This window comes from Apteryx mantelli, chromosome 1 (genome assembly GCF_036417845.1).
Source record: "Apteryx mantelli isolate bAptMan1 chromosome 1, bAptMan1.hap1, whole genome shotgun sequence".
NCBI classification, from domain to species: Eukaryota; Metazoa; Chordata; class Aves; order Apterygiformes; family Apterygidae; genus Apteryx; species Apteryx mantelli.
This window is the reverse complement of record NC_089978.1, coordinates 16,033,557-16,049,767: the sequence shown is the minus strand read 5'-3', so window position 1 is coordinate 16,049,767 and position 16,211 is coordinate 16,033,557. Positions and strand designations below refer to the sequence as shown.

The following is a 16,211-nucleotide window of genomic DNA, read 5'->3' as shown; positions in this document are numbered from 1 at the left end:
AAAAGGGGTAAACAATGTACTGTATCCCACTATATCTTCATGCATATGTTTGTCTGATGCAGACTTACAACTTCAAGTAGCACTTAACCACTACTGAACAAGAGAATAAGTTTGAATATGCTTTTAATGTTGAATTTGAGAAAATATTTTAATAATTCTGTTTCTCACAGCATCTATGCATAGAGGATATCAACGCATCCTGTCTTACACTTCCAGTTTTGGTCTGTGCTCCCGTCTGTCATGCTCCTATCAGAACTCGCCACATTAAAGTAAATAAATCACTGGACTGAAGCACATTTGTTCACCCTTCCAGTGAACCTGTGCTGTGCAACAACACTGACCCCTTGTGCCTTTAGCTAAAACAGTCTCAGCAGCAAATGAAAACATAGCAAATACATAATTTGAAAGGACAAGTGACTGATGTGTGCTATGGACAAAGATGAACTTTTGCATTTTGACTCAAAAGGAGAAGGTTAATCATCTAGGAACTTTAGTCTTATTTCCCCAGGCAGCATTTTAAAAGAGATCCATATCTGTGCATGGGCAACAGACATAAATAGTCTACAGGAAAGGGCTAAGGAGGACAAAACCTGGAACAGTGCAGTAATACTAAGAACACAGACCTACATTAACCATGCCAGGCAATGCCATCTTCCAAGCCTGAGCAACCACACACCTCTGTAAGAATGAGATGCTAGAGGGAGAGGGTTATTGCTCCATCTTCCAGCAATCCCCAGGGAGTAACACCTGCTCTGGAAGTAGTACAGTGTCCTTGTGCTCGCAGACATATTCATGCCACCTAAGTTTAGTGGCCAAGGCACTATCCACAAAGGCTGATGTCAGCTGTTCTACACTGCTGTAGCTTCTTTAATGTTAGTGGAGCTACAACAGTTTCTGTTAGGTGTGTGTCTTTTCTTCTCTGAAGAAAAAAAAAATGCTTTCATTCCAAAAATACAACAGCTTGAGTAAAATGATAAATTTCCATCACTCTTTTTTCATTTGTTCTTTACTTCGAAGATATTTGGCATGAAAAAACATAAGATTGGCCCAATATTAACACATTTAATTCTACTTTTCCCCTTAAAAGCAAATGATAATGGATCATATGTCCTTGGAATTGTAACGTCTGAGTCTACCACAAAACTTTAAAATAAAATAAGATTAATTCTCTCTATTGATTTCCTCACAGGGAAATATTATTTGTATACAGCAGTTATGATGGGTGGAAAAAATATGTTGATTAAATGCATTTTTAAAATGTTATTTCTGAAAGCCATGGAATCTTTGGTCACAATCTCATCTTGCATGGCCCTTAGCCCCAAATTTAGACCAAGCTACAGCAAAAGATCCATCTATTCAATTGACAGTATTCTCTATATGTGTAAGAAAACCCTTTCTTCACTAGAACTTAATGCTTGTGAAAGCTGCTTCCCATGGAGGAAGGCCCCACCAGTTCTCTTACGCAGACTAAATCCAGAGTACAGTCAAGGAAGGGCTTCCAAAGGATGCTTCACATCCAGCAGGAAGCCAGTGGACAGCAGAACAAGTTGTTTATGGCAACCTGCGATTTTAAAGAAACAAACTGCACCATTCTTTACTAGCTGGATTGATTTTCTGGAGTTCTTTGTTGACCGCAATCTTCATCACATTATGCTTACAAACTATTTTGTACCTATTTACATATTAATTTGATTTCAGATTACCGAAACATTGCAAGATTTACAGTTCCAATAAAACGCTACAAGTTTGCTTTAATATCCTGAAATCAAATTAGCAAACAAAATGGCATAAATACAAATCAGCCTTACGTTCTGTAAATTGAACTGCAGCTGCTGCTTGTATGGCGCAAACTCCTGAGCCAGTTCATATCCTTCATGGTAAAATGTAAATAATCCTTGAAGAAAGGCCAAAAGCTGAAAAGGTAAATTGAAGAAGCATTACATATTTTAACAAGTGCTCTTAAAATTAAACACTACAAGTAAAACACACACACTAACTTAGAAATAAGGAATACTGCCTGCGATGATAGTTCTTAAACGACTGATAAACTCTTATATTCAGGTAAATATTAGAAAGCAAAAACTAAGGACAGTTGATTTTTTAATTTGTTTTCAGCAGCAAAACATTCCTACCACCTATTAGTTTTAAAATGCCATCTAACTTAATCTGTTATAAATTAAAACAATGTTTGTCTAGACATTGCAGTAAGTTACATCACATGCTATTTAGTAAGAAGCATTTAATTTTTACTGTGGAGTCTTTCCCTCTGTATATGTAATTTAACTTAAATACAGCCAAGTAAAGATTAAAAAAAAGATATATTCATTGGGACATACAATAACAAAAGCAGAAAAACAGGCCTGATTTATCTTACTGTATTATATCCATTGAAAAATTAATCATCTAGTCTAAATAACTAGTTGTCTAGGCTGCCTTCTAACTCAGTAGAAAAATGCAAGTTTTCAAGTGTGTAATTCTCCTTTCCTTTTTTAGACTTCTTTCTCAGGATGGGATGAATGATCCAATGGAAGCATCCATCTCTCTCCATCAACTACTGAAATAGCTTAGACTGTTTAGAGTTAGGTAACATAAATTCCATCATTCATATCTATTACACTTTTCTTTGTGTCACCCGTATCATAGATTATTCTAAATGAAACAGCTTTAAAATGTGGCTTTCATCATGTTTATATTTTCTTTAAATCTACCCTTATCCCTGCCTGGAGAAATCTCACTAAATTGTTCTCCCTCACTCTTTTCTATTGTTCACTAAGAGAGATCTGTATGACGGCAATGCATGTATTTCAAGGGAATAGCTAAAATAGTACTGTGCAGTTTTAGAGCCCCATCAATTCAAGACTTGCAAGAGGTTCCACACGCTTTAATGCGCAAAGTTTCATTCTTAAAGGATGAGAAGACAAGGTCACAGCTCTGAGGGCAGGGGACTTAATGCTATGGCTTGCTGCTATCTCAAGGAGGTCTTACTGCCCCCGTCCAGCTCTTCCTCTCTTCCCCCTCAGCTTCGCCGCGTGTCCTGCACACCCCTCTGCCAGCTCTGGTATCGGGAGCCCTTCAGTGGGCAGCTCTGACTCAGAAAGCCAGTTTTTTTCCTGCATTAGTAAGCTAAAGCAGTTCAAGGGCTTTAGAGCACTGGGAGCTGGCACAAGATAATAAGTGTGAAGGCAAGGCTGGGAAGATGACCTCCTGCCTGGTTTGTGCTTGTACTGCAAGAGCAACTGAAACAGCAGCCTCAGGCAAAGGTGGTGAAGTCTCCTGGTGGCCCAGGAGCTGCAAAGATGCTTGGGCATGGGCTGCTTTTTAAACACCGCATGACTTTTCAGGGGGCCTGTCAGCGGGTGTGAATTTCTGAACTGCATCCCACTGGCAAACAACAAAGACAACCCAGTCAAGCAAAACCTCCTCAGCTGGCACGTAAATTGTCACAGCTTTAATGATTTACACTGGGCAGCCTGAAGATCTGGCCCTGAAAGCCTCTTAGTGGTTATTCACATGGTTCTGATGAAGGTCAAAATATGACAAATTACCTTAAAAGGCTCCAACTATGTAAGCAAATATAAAGAGTTTTACAACTTTGTGAGCTTTCTAGAGCAATTCTAACCCTTAAAAAAGAAAAAAAAAAAATCTTCCAATCTGCTTATGAATGAAGTAGCCAATGCACATAGCTAAGGCTGTGCTGTGCTGCAGCTGTGCAGGGGCTGGAGGCTCCTGCCCATGCTCTGGACGCAGTTACTCAGCACCACCCCCAGCCACAGCAGCACCTTCAGATACAGCAGCACCCCCACTCCTGTCATTACTCTAGCTTGCTTCAGTCAAGAGCAGGTGGGTTCACTTAAACCGTAAGAAAGAGCCTACTGCTAAACCCATCTTTTTCAGTGAAAGAAGAATTGTGGTAGTAATATGAGCACTCAGCAAAACTGCAGCCTAGGCAGACTGTCAGAGCACACCCAAAATTGCAGTGAAAGAAATAGTGGGGGAAAGATTCAGCATGTCAGTTTATGCCCGTTTTTTTAAAGATCCATTTAAAAGCCACTTCTGAAGAACGTACTACAAATTGGTTAAACTTCAGCTTGAATATTGAAAGAAAACCAGTTTCTGTCACACAAACAGCTTTTACTGAGAATGTAGTACACCGAGAAGCATCGGGGGGGGGGAAGCATTTGGCACTAGATGGCAGCAAAGTTGAAGTTATCCGAGAGCACAAAACACGCAGAACAAAAAAAAAAAAGAAAAAAGAAAAAAGACACAAATTCTGAATGCATTTGAGTTAAACTGCTGTTCTGCTGTTCTGGCAGTTGTGCATTGCAGAGGCTCTGGCCTTGAAAGTCTCTTGGTCAAATACTCTCTAAGCACACAGAAAAACAGGAATAAAGGAAAAGTAAAAATGTGCTTATTTTATGCCAGTCCTAGTCCAGGTTACTGATGTTCTGGGTTAAAGAAACTGATATTGAGGATGCTATTTGCTCCTATGTACGTATTGCTAGTGGTGGAAGTGAAGGGGACCAGAAAACACCCTGCACCCCAAGGGCCTGCACTGTAATGCTTTTTCACACCCTCTTCTCTCCCCTTAGGACAGGCAGCAGCACTGCCATAGCATTGCATGGAGATCTAAAAGTCAGGTACTTTTGCCCTACACTTACGTTGCTAGTGGTGTTGTGTTGTTGCTGATGTTACAGGCGGCACTGAGGCTAGAGTCAGGCTCATAGTTTTAAGGCATTTATTTTAAATAACAGGAAAAAAATAAATAACCAGACATCCTTTTAATCAAAAAAGATTTTCAGAATGTGTTTCAAGGCGGTTTTCATATGTGAAGAGGTGACTTGGTTCATCAAACATTACATATAATCTCTGAGGTGTTGATAACATCAATTTTTCAAGCATAACATGTCCCTTGTAGTGACCCCTTTTTGAATAACTAATCAGTCAGATCAATAAAAAGCAAGGCTTGAACTCAGTAATGCAATACTACTCACTGCCTGCACGCTGCAAGAGCTGCAAAGACTTCAACACAGGACCTGAAACAAAATCCAGCTCCTTCGTGAGACTTTATTTATTTTTATGTAGAGCTTGTGACCTCAAGAACTGCTTGGTCATTTCATTCTCACAGGAAGATGACTGTACATCGGTTTCGGATAGGAGAGGAATTTAACCTCTGGCCTGCAGCGCATCAGCCACAAGTCCCTGTCTCCCCGGTTTCATTTTATTTACAAGTAGCTAGCACCAGAAGGTACTTATCCATCAGATTAAAGTGAATGTGGCTAATAATGTAGGAAATCCAAGAAATGGGAAATTGACTTTGAGTTTTATTATCCACACTTTCTTTGGATGAAAAAGTGAAGTCTCATGGGACTACACGCAATTACACTCAGATTTTTTTTTTTCTTTAAATAAACACTTTTGGGCTTTTGTGACAGTTAACGGACCATTCCTCTCACTTCCGATAGTTTACTGTTTCTGAACTCTGGGCCCTGATCCCTGCAGGCCAGTGGGAATCCTGGCATTACTCCTAGGAAAGAGTTTGTATTTTACTCTTAAAAAGTGTACATCCCCAGAAAATCGCGTTTGTTTTGACTAGTTTCTCCAGGCCCAAAATGGCAAAACTAGCAGCAGCGATTATTTTCACTTACTTTGTTTTGTTTTTAGCCTGCTGCAAGGTAAATTGTAAAATTAATTTGTACCTGAGAGCAGGTTCACACTTGCAATCTCAATGAAAAGCTTTAGTATATATTTTTTTTCCTTGAAAAATATCAAAATCTAGGAGGATCACAAACAGGCAGTTGCCAATTACTCATATTGTATGTTAGCAACTCCTCGAGGCAAGAGGCACAGCACAGCAGAGGAACCCAGGGAAGGAGGGCCAGCTGCAGAAATCTCCTCTAAATACCAGAATCTCCTGTTCAGAGTACGAGCCATGAGCATCTCATCCCTCACAATTTCTTCCTCTCCCTGGAGCAGAGGGACATTCTCCACTCCGGCAGCTTCTGCTTCCCTAGGTTTAACAAGGCTGGCAATGTTTCCCATCCTGTTCCAGACCACCCATATCTTTTGGCACAGACAACCCGAAGATCTTGGAAGGAACTGCAGTGCAGCAGGTTATCTCCTTTTTGAGTTCAGCTCTCAGGACATGAACTTTTCCTTCTTCCACATGGGCATCTCAACGTCCTCCGCCACTGCACTAACAGAATGGCTCTTTGAAGGAGAGTTTAACAAAATACAAGTCTGTTACTAACCCGCCAGACTGAAAATTATACAGAGATGTGACACTGAGCTGACAACTCAGAGGCATAAGCAGCACAGGTACTAGGAACCCCACGACTAGCACAGCTTGTGAAGAGGAATGGCTTAATATATGCTCCAACAGGCATTTTCTAGCATCTGAACATCTGTTGAGCACCCAGAGGAAAATGAGTAATAGGGTAATTCTTTTGATATCTGACTTTAAAAGGTTAGTCTTCGTCCTTATCTATTTGCATCTAGAAGCACATGCTCATTCTTCATAGATCACTTGCATAAACCATTCATTTTTAGAGAGTCTGTTTTGAAGATCCGTTTCTTTCTTTATCTCACGTTATTGCTGATATGTGTTATAATCTACTTAGCATACTTGAAATTTTGCGTTCTTAGTAAGTGTTTCAATTCCAACGTGTTATATGCAACATACAAGAAATAAAAATTTACAAATTTTGAAGGTGCAAAATTTTTATACCTGATGTTAGACTCTAACCTCCACACACTTGGGGCAGAAGACACTTCCTGAAAGGGCTATCACTACCCAGCCACCACAGTATTTCCCGTACCTTCCTCTGCAATATCAAGGGCAACAAACAGCACACAGGACTACACAGCCTACTGATCTGCCACAGCATGGCAACCGATTAGTCAAAGTTAATTTTGCCTACTAGAACTGTATACTCGGTGACAACATAGCCCAGGTACACGACACTGAGTTTACCAACAACTTCCCTTGCTTGCTTTGCATCAGCACTGATGCACTGATAAATAACTCCTTCATTCTGGTAATTCACAGCCGCTGTTGTAATGGTTCACAGAGCCTGGGGACAGCTGTATGGGACGTTGTCTAAGCTAATCAAGGCATTGACATTGTCTCCCCTCCCCCTCCAAAAAAAAAAGAGACAAATAGTCTTTTTTCATCTTCCCTCTACTGTGCATTACATACAGGTCTCCTGGTCAAAAGGATACAGTTCAATATCTTCAGCCAAGATATTTAAAATTAAATTTCTTTTTTTTCTGTCTAGCACGCGGAATGAAAGATGCCCTATTTTAACTGTATGCAACTGCAAAACAGTATTTCCTGATGTACAAAGTCTCCTCAATACAGCAAGTTTCTATTACTTTAAGGGAGCATGAGGTCTCCTGTACCAGGGTCAGAGCTAGGTCAAGATTGCTAGATTTTTCCAGGATGTGAGAATTTTGCAGGAGTAGGCAGAGAGAGACACTCTGGATTAATCTGTGACAGGTAGAAAGATGTTCTCATTTAGGAATCCAAGGAAAGTTTTAGACTCTAAGATTTGGCAGCTGTATGCCATAAAGATAGGATTTCTATAAGTACTGCTTGCTGAATCCAGGTTCATTAGTTTGCATCAATGTCAAACATTCACTATACCATAGATTGTCCTCTCATGGAAAGAAGGCGTCTGAGAAGCTCTTTTTGGTGACATTGGCTGTTAGAGATGTAATTCAACCTGTTTCACAGTCAAGGATGCTACTGCAGTTAGTTACAAGGAAGCTGCAAGATGGTTTGCAGAGAGAAAAGGAAGCTGTGCTTGTCATGTTCCCCCTTGACAAGCGATGCTCTGCTCCCCTCAGCGTGCTCAGCTGGAAGGGACAGGTGACACTGGATGCTCTCTGTCAAGGGCTACAGCTACTCACTAAATAAGACAAGTGGCAAGCTAGTCCTGCACAATATGAGCAGTATCAATACCATTAACATGCCATAGAGATGTGCTAGCACATTGTACTGAAGCAGCCTCAGGTCCTGACTGCTCCAAGCAGATAGTGTGGAAAAAAAATGCAGTCCAGGTGCCAAATCTCAGACCTGAATATGGACTTTGGAACATAACTTTATAACTTTATTACCATAACTTTAGCTTCCTCTTTTTCCTGTCTCAGGATATGCTTTCTTTTTTTTTTGCACAGTTAACTACAGACAAATGACTCCACCAAAAAAGAACCCACCTACCCTACAGAAGAACTGATTTTGCATATTATATCACGTATAATTTGGATAAAATGCATGTGACAGGTATGCTACATACACAGAATATTTCAATTCAAAAACTGGCTCAAAATTTCAGCCACAATATTAGGAAATATCCATTATTTGTTTCACAGACACAACATTACGTGTAGTCCAATTAAAATATTATGCACACTCCAAGTCATCCGACTTCACATGTCTTCACATGTCTTCACAGTAGACATGATATTCTTATATAAACCTTTAATAAACAGCGGAAATGCCCAAGCCAAGATTTCATGTCCATCTATATACAAATGATCTGTAATCACAATTAAAAGGACAGTAAAAATAGGTATTTGAAATTAAAATTTCAACTTTAAATGCAGGCACTCTAAATTTGGTAAAGAAAATATAATATAAAACTTACAGGTTCAACAAATTCAAATTTCTTTTTCTCCTGTACTTCTTGAATTTTAAAAACATATTCTAATGATGCTTCATAAAAGTTTTGATGTTCTCTGTCAATCTGTGTATCTGCCTAGAAAGCAAAATGAAATATAGACAACATTATTTTACTTTCACAACTTCTTTAACACGGGATTTTGTCATTACCAAACAGATCTTCCATAAGATCTACTTCACAAGCTTTATGGGGTTCGGTTTTTCTGGAAATTAGAATACCTACTTAAAATAGCTAAATGCAAGTTTAAGAAGCTAACGCTACACACTTTAACCCAATGCTTTTTCGCCACTCCTGTTTGGTTTCCTCTTTGTTTTTGCACTTAATACATTACAGTTTTTAAGAGAGGCTGGAAGGAAACATAGGAAGGTTGTATGGAGAACTCTGTTCCAGGTATATGGAAACCTTAGGATAAGAAACAGAATAGGAGGACAGGAATCAAGGAGGGACAGAATGATTAATATTTCTATTGAAATGTTTGAGTACCACATACACCAAAAACATGTATTTTTTAGCTTCAAATACCTTCTCAAGAGTTTTGTTTTCTCTCTTAGATAAAGTGTCTTTAACAAAGAAATCTTGCAGCCTATTACTTCATAGCATTGGTCATGTTCTCTGGGAATATAAGCATATTCAAGCCTTTACCCTCATAAATCAGTTATTTTTTATATTTTCATTTTCAAAATGCCAGAAGTACAAGGCAATATTTGTCAGAAATGCCTGAATAATACCATCCACCATGAAGATGCAGTGCCAAAACAAAGGCTTCTGCCAGAAGAGCTAAAGAATTAATTCTCTCAGCTGATGAAGAGTAATAGGTTCTCAACCTCAGTTTAAACAAGCCACGAGAAAGGGACATAAGAAACAGGCAGTGTAATGTGTGGATAATACTAGAGAAGAGATGCAGTTTCCATTTGAGGACCCACTTTACAGTAACAAATCACTTTGTCAAGCAAGCCCAAACCCTTTTGGGATGAATTTGTCAGTTTTTGGTCTTTGGTCAAAAAGAAACATTATCAAGTTTGGACAGTATGAGTAAAAGCAGTTCAGCTATTTTTGACTTATGCCAGTTAAAATATAGCACTGCACTTTTGTATATTCTCCAGTTCAATTCTGACATTGAAAGCAACAAGTGTGGGAAAAATGGAAAAGCTAGATGTTGTTTCCTCTTGACAGCAAACATTAAAATAGCAAATTCATCATAAAAGAGTTTAGTACTTTTAACATTGCAAACATGAAAAAACAGTGTTTTCCTTCATACAGTACTCTGTCTTCAAAGGCACCATATATAATTAACAGTGCTTCTTTAGTTAAGGACATGCTACTATCATGATTTAGGCCAGACAGACTCTTAACAATATTGACCCACATCCATAGTGATCTAGTACCACTTGAAAGCATGGGCTTCAACAGTATGTTTCAAATGATTTAGCAGCACCATTTCCTTCCAATGCCTATAAAAAGCAAATCAGGAAATTAAGTACAAAAACTAATATTATGGAACAGAGATTGAACACTCAAAATTCCAAGAACGGAGTGTTTTACCACAAAATTAATCCTGCCATGTGCCATTCATACAGTGTGTTCAGCTACTGTTTCTTTTCATATTGTGTGTTAATATTTTTATTTCACAAAAAAATATGCTATGTAGGGAATGCAATATAGCTGAACAGAACCAGGTGCTACCACTTTGGCCCAGCAAATGTTCCCTCGCAGAAGTGCAGTCAATAAGCACTTGAGACAGACCTCAGTTCTCACATTTAATTGTAAATAAACAGCATAATTTGGTTTTAGAAATGAGCTTTTTCAGGCTTTGATTCAGGGAAGTACTTAAATCCATAATTAAATCCATCTCTATTCTGAACAGCATTTAAGCAAAGTGTAATTGCAATGATACTTAGGATAACTAAGTACCATCTCAAATATGGATGGGTTCCTAAATTAAGGCCATAATCACCACTAGGGTACAGGGATTAAATCATAGTTTCCAAAATACATCTTCTGTAGAAGCTGATGAATTTGTGTGAACGTTGAGGATTCAGATTTTAAGAACCGCTTTGGAAGTGATTTAAAGTTTCAGAAGCTGAAGGGATTTTCGCACATTTTTATATGACATTGAACTGAATGTAAAAAATAAAAGATTTGGTGGATAGGATTTTGAGTCTCTATTTGTGTGATACCTAATTATAGTGAGCGATATTTCAATTGACCTAGGATATCACTAAAAAGTATATCACATCTTCACACAAGCTTGGAGAGTGAAATCTTCGTCTCTACATATATGTCTCATTTTGGAACAGATTTCATGGAAATGGAATAAAGAGTGTATTAACTTTTTCACGTCACTTAATTCAGACCATTTTCTGCTTTCTTGTGGATTTCCATAGGTAGTCAAAAGAAAATATTATGTAGCTTTTTGATGCTAAGGGAGAAAAGTTGGATCAATCTACACGAACTGTCAGTAGCCTTGTAGGCTCTTACAATATCCAGCATATTTCAATAAGAAAAACATATGTAAGCCACCCTACATATGAGATGTTCGGACTGTCAAACTGTAGCTGCTTAATTAAGGTACTCTGAATTACACCCAACTGAGATCTATGAAACAGCCTAAAAAAGATGGTATGAGAACTACTCATGCCAGTAACCCTTCCACCCACGTAACACGATGAGGTACCGAGAAACTTCAGGAAACAAAATAAAGAGTGGGTTTAAAAAGAAGTATTTTTCAGTGTGATAGTAGCAGCCAAAAAAATGGTATTTCCAGTAGGAGTACCACCTCACTACATGTGGAGGCTTGAGGCAAGCACCAGCCTTGCCCTGAACCAAGCACAAAGCCCCAGCTGCCTGCCCTGCTCCCTTCTGCACTCGCTCCCTGGCTCTGCTGGGGGCTGCTCCACCTAAGCCCGCCCTGACTAAATAAATCCGCTCTAAATGGGCTAGCCCCAAGCCGTGGGGACTTGAGTCAACATGTACCACTTGGTTTTGGGGCCAGTGATTGGTGACACAGCCCAAAAGTCTCTCCAGTAAACATTTTTGGTACTGATTTACTATTGTATGTTGTCCCACTAAAGGTTGGTGTATGTTGCTGATTCTGCAAAGTTGTATCTGCATAACACTGGGGAGAACGGACATGACATGGCACGGCTTATATGTTTTACAACTGAAGCATCCAGAAAAGCAGAAGACTCAGCCTCGGTTACAAGATTTTAGATCCAGGGATGTCATTTAAGTACACAGTGGAAAAATTTACTCTGATTTTCCATTAGTTTATACACTTGAGCCAAAGCCATTGTTATTCTACCACAGCTTATTAGTGTCACAGTTGTTATATTTCACTTCAGTTGCTGTTTTTAGACTGCAATTATTCTCCTGTCTCAAGAGTAAATATTTTATTTATACTCCAGAGTCAATCAGTGCTTAAGTTTACTTTGCCACATTTTAGTAAAAAGATAATAATAGATAATAATAACTTTCTTCTCGGCTGCTGTTTAGCCTCTAACAGAACTGTTTCTTCATCAATACTGTACATAGGGTATGTATGAAAAGTGAAAACTGTACTTATGAAATTTTGCCTATGAGCGGAACAATTAACCACTCCCATATAATGGAGGTCTTATCTAAGCTGATTTATTATACAGATAGCTACGGCAATTTAGGAGTATAAACATTATTACAAACGTTAAATCTCTAAACCTCATTTATATGTAAGTACAGTATTATTGGTAAACATGAAAAAAATCCTATAATTTGAGACCGAGAGATGGCTACATCTTCTGTGAAAACTTCACCAGCAAAATAAACCCCAGAATTTAAGAGTCACCGTGAGAACGGTAATCTTCTCAAAATGGTATTTAACTATTTTGGCAAAAAAACAAAGTAGCATTAATACCAAATTGCTGGTTTTACTGTAATTTTCCTCAAAGACAAAAAAAAAAAAAAGAAAAAGAAAAAAGACAAATAGCCATTTAAAATATACAGAGCAAGTTAGAAACGTAAAATATTGTCTTGTTAAAATACTTAATTCTTATTAGGACTGCATTAATCTCCCTCAAGAGTTTATATTCACAACATTAGCAGCTAGAAGAAATAACTACAATTTCATATAAGTAAAATACAGCATGTCTTGAATAGAACTAGTTTGTTATCACCATCTCTATGCAAATTTGAAACTGGGTAATAGTAGTATGTTAAGTGCTTACATCTTGCAAATGAGATTCTTTTTTCTTTGCTGATAAATTTAAGTGCTTCTCTAGGATGGAATAGTATTTCTCACTCTCCTTGTCAAACTTCTTCTTCCCATCCTGAAAAACAAAACATTGCTAGGTAAAGTATTTGACTAAGTATCGCAGCTAATATAAAAGATACAATATGTGCCGAAGTATGACTAGTTATAAAGTCATTTTTGTTGGTTACATTGATTTAAGGCCTGAAGATACTAGGAGGCAGATTCAATTATCAAATGCAGTATTAAGCAGGAGTTTTGCTATAAATAATAAGTCTATACAACCAACTCACAGACCTTCCCATATTAAGCATACGTAAGGTTTTATGTCGGTGATAAGCAGACATTTAATGTAAAATAATATTCTCCATGTTCCATAAAGGTACCTGTCTCATATTGTCTTTGCTGAAAAAAATATTATGGGAGAGGTAGCTGAGCATAAAATAATCTGATGAGGATATAGGCCTATCCTTTGTATTTAAGTCTAACATACACTTATTTTCCACCCACACTTAAAATACGAAGACGACAATGGAAAAGCACATACATGGATGCAAAGGGAAGCTGGTCCAAAAGTCTGTCTCCAATAATGTTTTGTATGTCTGAATATTTAAGCTTGTCTCATATAAAAGAGTTATCCCACCTTTTTTATTCTCACTCCTCTTGAGTTTTTCATCATATGCAGACAAGCTTTACATTTTCACCACAAGACTACTTTAGCACATGGTAATACAAAAGGAAACTACTGCTATGAGTAAATTAAGAAACACCTTACTTCCTGTAATCTTCTAATTGACAACATACACTTTTAAAATATTTAAATCTGATATTCATGGGAGTTTAAGAAAAAGACAGTTTTCTCAGAGCTTTCCGTCTTTCCAGAAATGTCAAATTTCAGGAGAAAAGAGAAGGGTTTTAGGTGGATATCTCATAAGAGTACTACCAATAATAATTACTATTTTTAATCATAACATTGTATATCCTCTAATTGAGAGCACCCAGCTGTCAGTGGCTTTTACAGTCTTAAGTCCTAATGATTCTTTCTAATGACTAACAAGCCAAATATTTTGAGAAAACAAAGAAAGGCCAACATGACCAGTCCTACTCACACATGTGCAAAAGCAATTAATGGTGGAAAAACTAAATACTGGATATAATGCAATAACATCAGGTCATAATCAGGACTGTAGTGATCCTTTCTCTGATCCCTGTCTCCTTACAAATTATTATGCACTGAAAAAATAACTGGCCTGTATTCTAGCATCATCCTATTCATTTTTGTTGTGCTATGGGAAAGTCAGGCCAGTCAGAGAAATAAGAAATGGAAGGAAGAATTTAATACCATGAATGAAGACTTATCGACCAGCTGTAACAGCAAACCATCTACTGATTAGCTCCAGTAACTTAAGTTCAAAATGGTACTTATACTAGATTATAAAACAGACTGTACGCTTTCTATCCTGCAGAAAATTCAAACAACATATTTATCATGAAAAATCTGCACAATCTAATGTTCTCCTTACTTCACAATGGAAATATCTTCAAAAAAAATCATATGGAAAAGAAGGCACCCGACCCAAGAAAATATTAATGAATGAAAGAAATCAACTTTTGTGGAACCAAAATTGCAGGTTGATTCCACAGCCACGGTCACAGTTTGCTTCAGGGGAATACTCCAATTCCAGGCCCTTATGATCAGGGAATAGGAACCTGAGTATCTAGAAACATCTTCAATCACAAACAGAAATCAAACTCATTTGATCATACACCACAGGCACCAACTTTTTAATGAACAGTGCAGGTAGTTGCAGTGTCTTCTAAGACAATGGTGTTAAGGAGCTAGACCAAAAAAATCCCCAACTGAACAGGGTTACTTCAAGATCAAAGTGCCACAGGTGGCAAAGTCACCACCCTGAGGAAATCGCTGTGTCACGGGTGCAATGAAAAATGCAAAAGAGAGAGAATGACGTGCTGATATTTTTTGCCACGTCACTGAAAGATGGGAGAGCAATCTGCCTAACCAGGACACCGAAGCCCCTGGTCACAAGCCGTCAGAGTTCAGTGGCAGACACCCTGTTTGGGAGCCGATCTTACTTCGCAGCAGGTAACTTGAAGCTGCCCTTGACAGTCAAGCCTGGATGCGGATGACATTTGCAGCACGCCTGGGCTTGATCTAGCTTTTGCCTTTGGAGCCTCAGAGGTTTGCCTGCACCGCATCCTCAATGCGTTTGGGCACCGACAAACTCCAGCTTGCCAGAACACAGCACTCGTGACAGACCTCTCCGGCGCTCGCGCCTGCTGGACTTGCCAACACTACGCTGATCTTGTTCTGCTGTAGGACACCAAAGGCAGAAGAGCCTGAGAAAAGGAGGAGATAGGGAGTTGCTGACAGAGCTCCTGTTATTTGAGGAAGCCTGGGAATCAGCCTGGCGAGCTATTCGTCTCACCTCAGAACTGAGTCAGACTGCGTGCCCAGACACTGTAAACGGGTGATCAGAAGTCCGGTCGGGTACTTGAGCTCCCATTAACATCAGGACATAATCCTAGCTAATAAGAGCTGGAACGCAGAGCCTGAAGTCTAAATTGCTTGGTGAGAATGAAAGGAAAAGGCGTGAAAATGGACTTGGCAGTCTGAAGTAGCTCCCCTACTATCATACAGCATATCAACGCCAAGAACAGAGTCCGTTTAAACATCAAATGCGATTCCCAATACACCAAATTCGGTTGTTTGTATTTTGTGCTAAAAGTTACAGCAAAACCATGAATTACACATCCCATTACCTATATTCCTTACACGTAAGGATGAAAACACAGAAAGTAAACGATCTCATCTAAACAGATAAAACTGCCCCAAGACCAAGACAAAAAAATCTTCATATATACTAATGGGCTGTGAGGCATCTTGTACCTCACAGGAAACGTCACGCAGGTCTTCCCGGCCCTGTCAGAGAGGACACGCAGAGTTCGCAGACTCTTGGTCTTCTGCCAGCGTTGCTACCCACCCCTCAGAGATCACATGGAAGCGATCTGTCAGCTCTGCTGCAACGACGATACGCTCAACATTTAAAGTTATCATTTGCATGCCAGTTAAGTTAAAGAGAAAACTAATGACTTGGAGCTTCCTTGATACCAAGGCAACTCCTAGCCCGACTGCAGGGCTTCCAGGGACAGCACATCCTACCAGCTTCTTACTTTCAGATTTGCATCACACCGAAATTTTTCACTTCTAAGACAAACTGCAAGAAGAAAGTAAAGAGAACAAACAAAAGCAGGCTGAGAAGATCACTCAGCAGTTTTGACTGCATTAG

The 16,211-nt window shown here is 38.8% G+C and overlaps 1 protein-coding gene across 1 annotated transcript in view; it reads right to left on the bottom strand.

The window, feature by feature from the left end:
* Positions 1-16,211, bottom strand: part of ARHGAP42 (Rho GTPase activating protein 42) — a 166,579-nt gene that overhangs the window by 44,516 nt on the left and 105,852 nt on the right. Inside the window, exons 5-7 of the mRNA XM_067289754.1 lie at positions 12,881-12,982; positions 8,646-8,756; positions 1,809-1,913 (exon numbers count right to left, since the gene is read on the bottom strand). Of these exons, the coding sequence (XP_067145855.1) occupies positions 1,809-1,913; positions 8,646-8,756; positions 12,881-12,982 (318 nt within the window). The remainder of the gene's footprint in view (positions 1-1,808; positions 1,914-8,645; positions 8,757-12,880; positions 12,983-16,211) is intronic.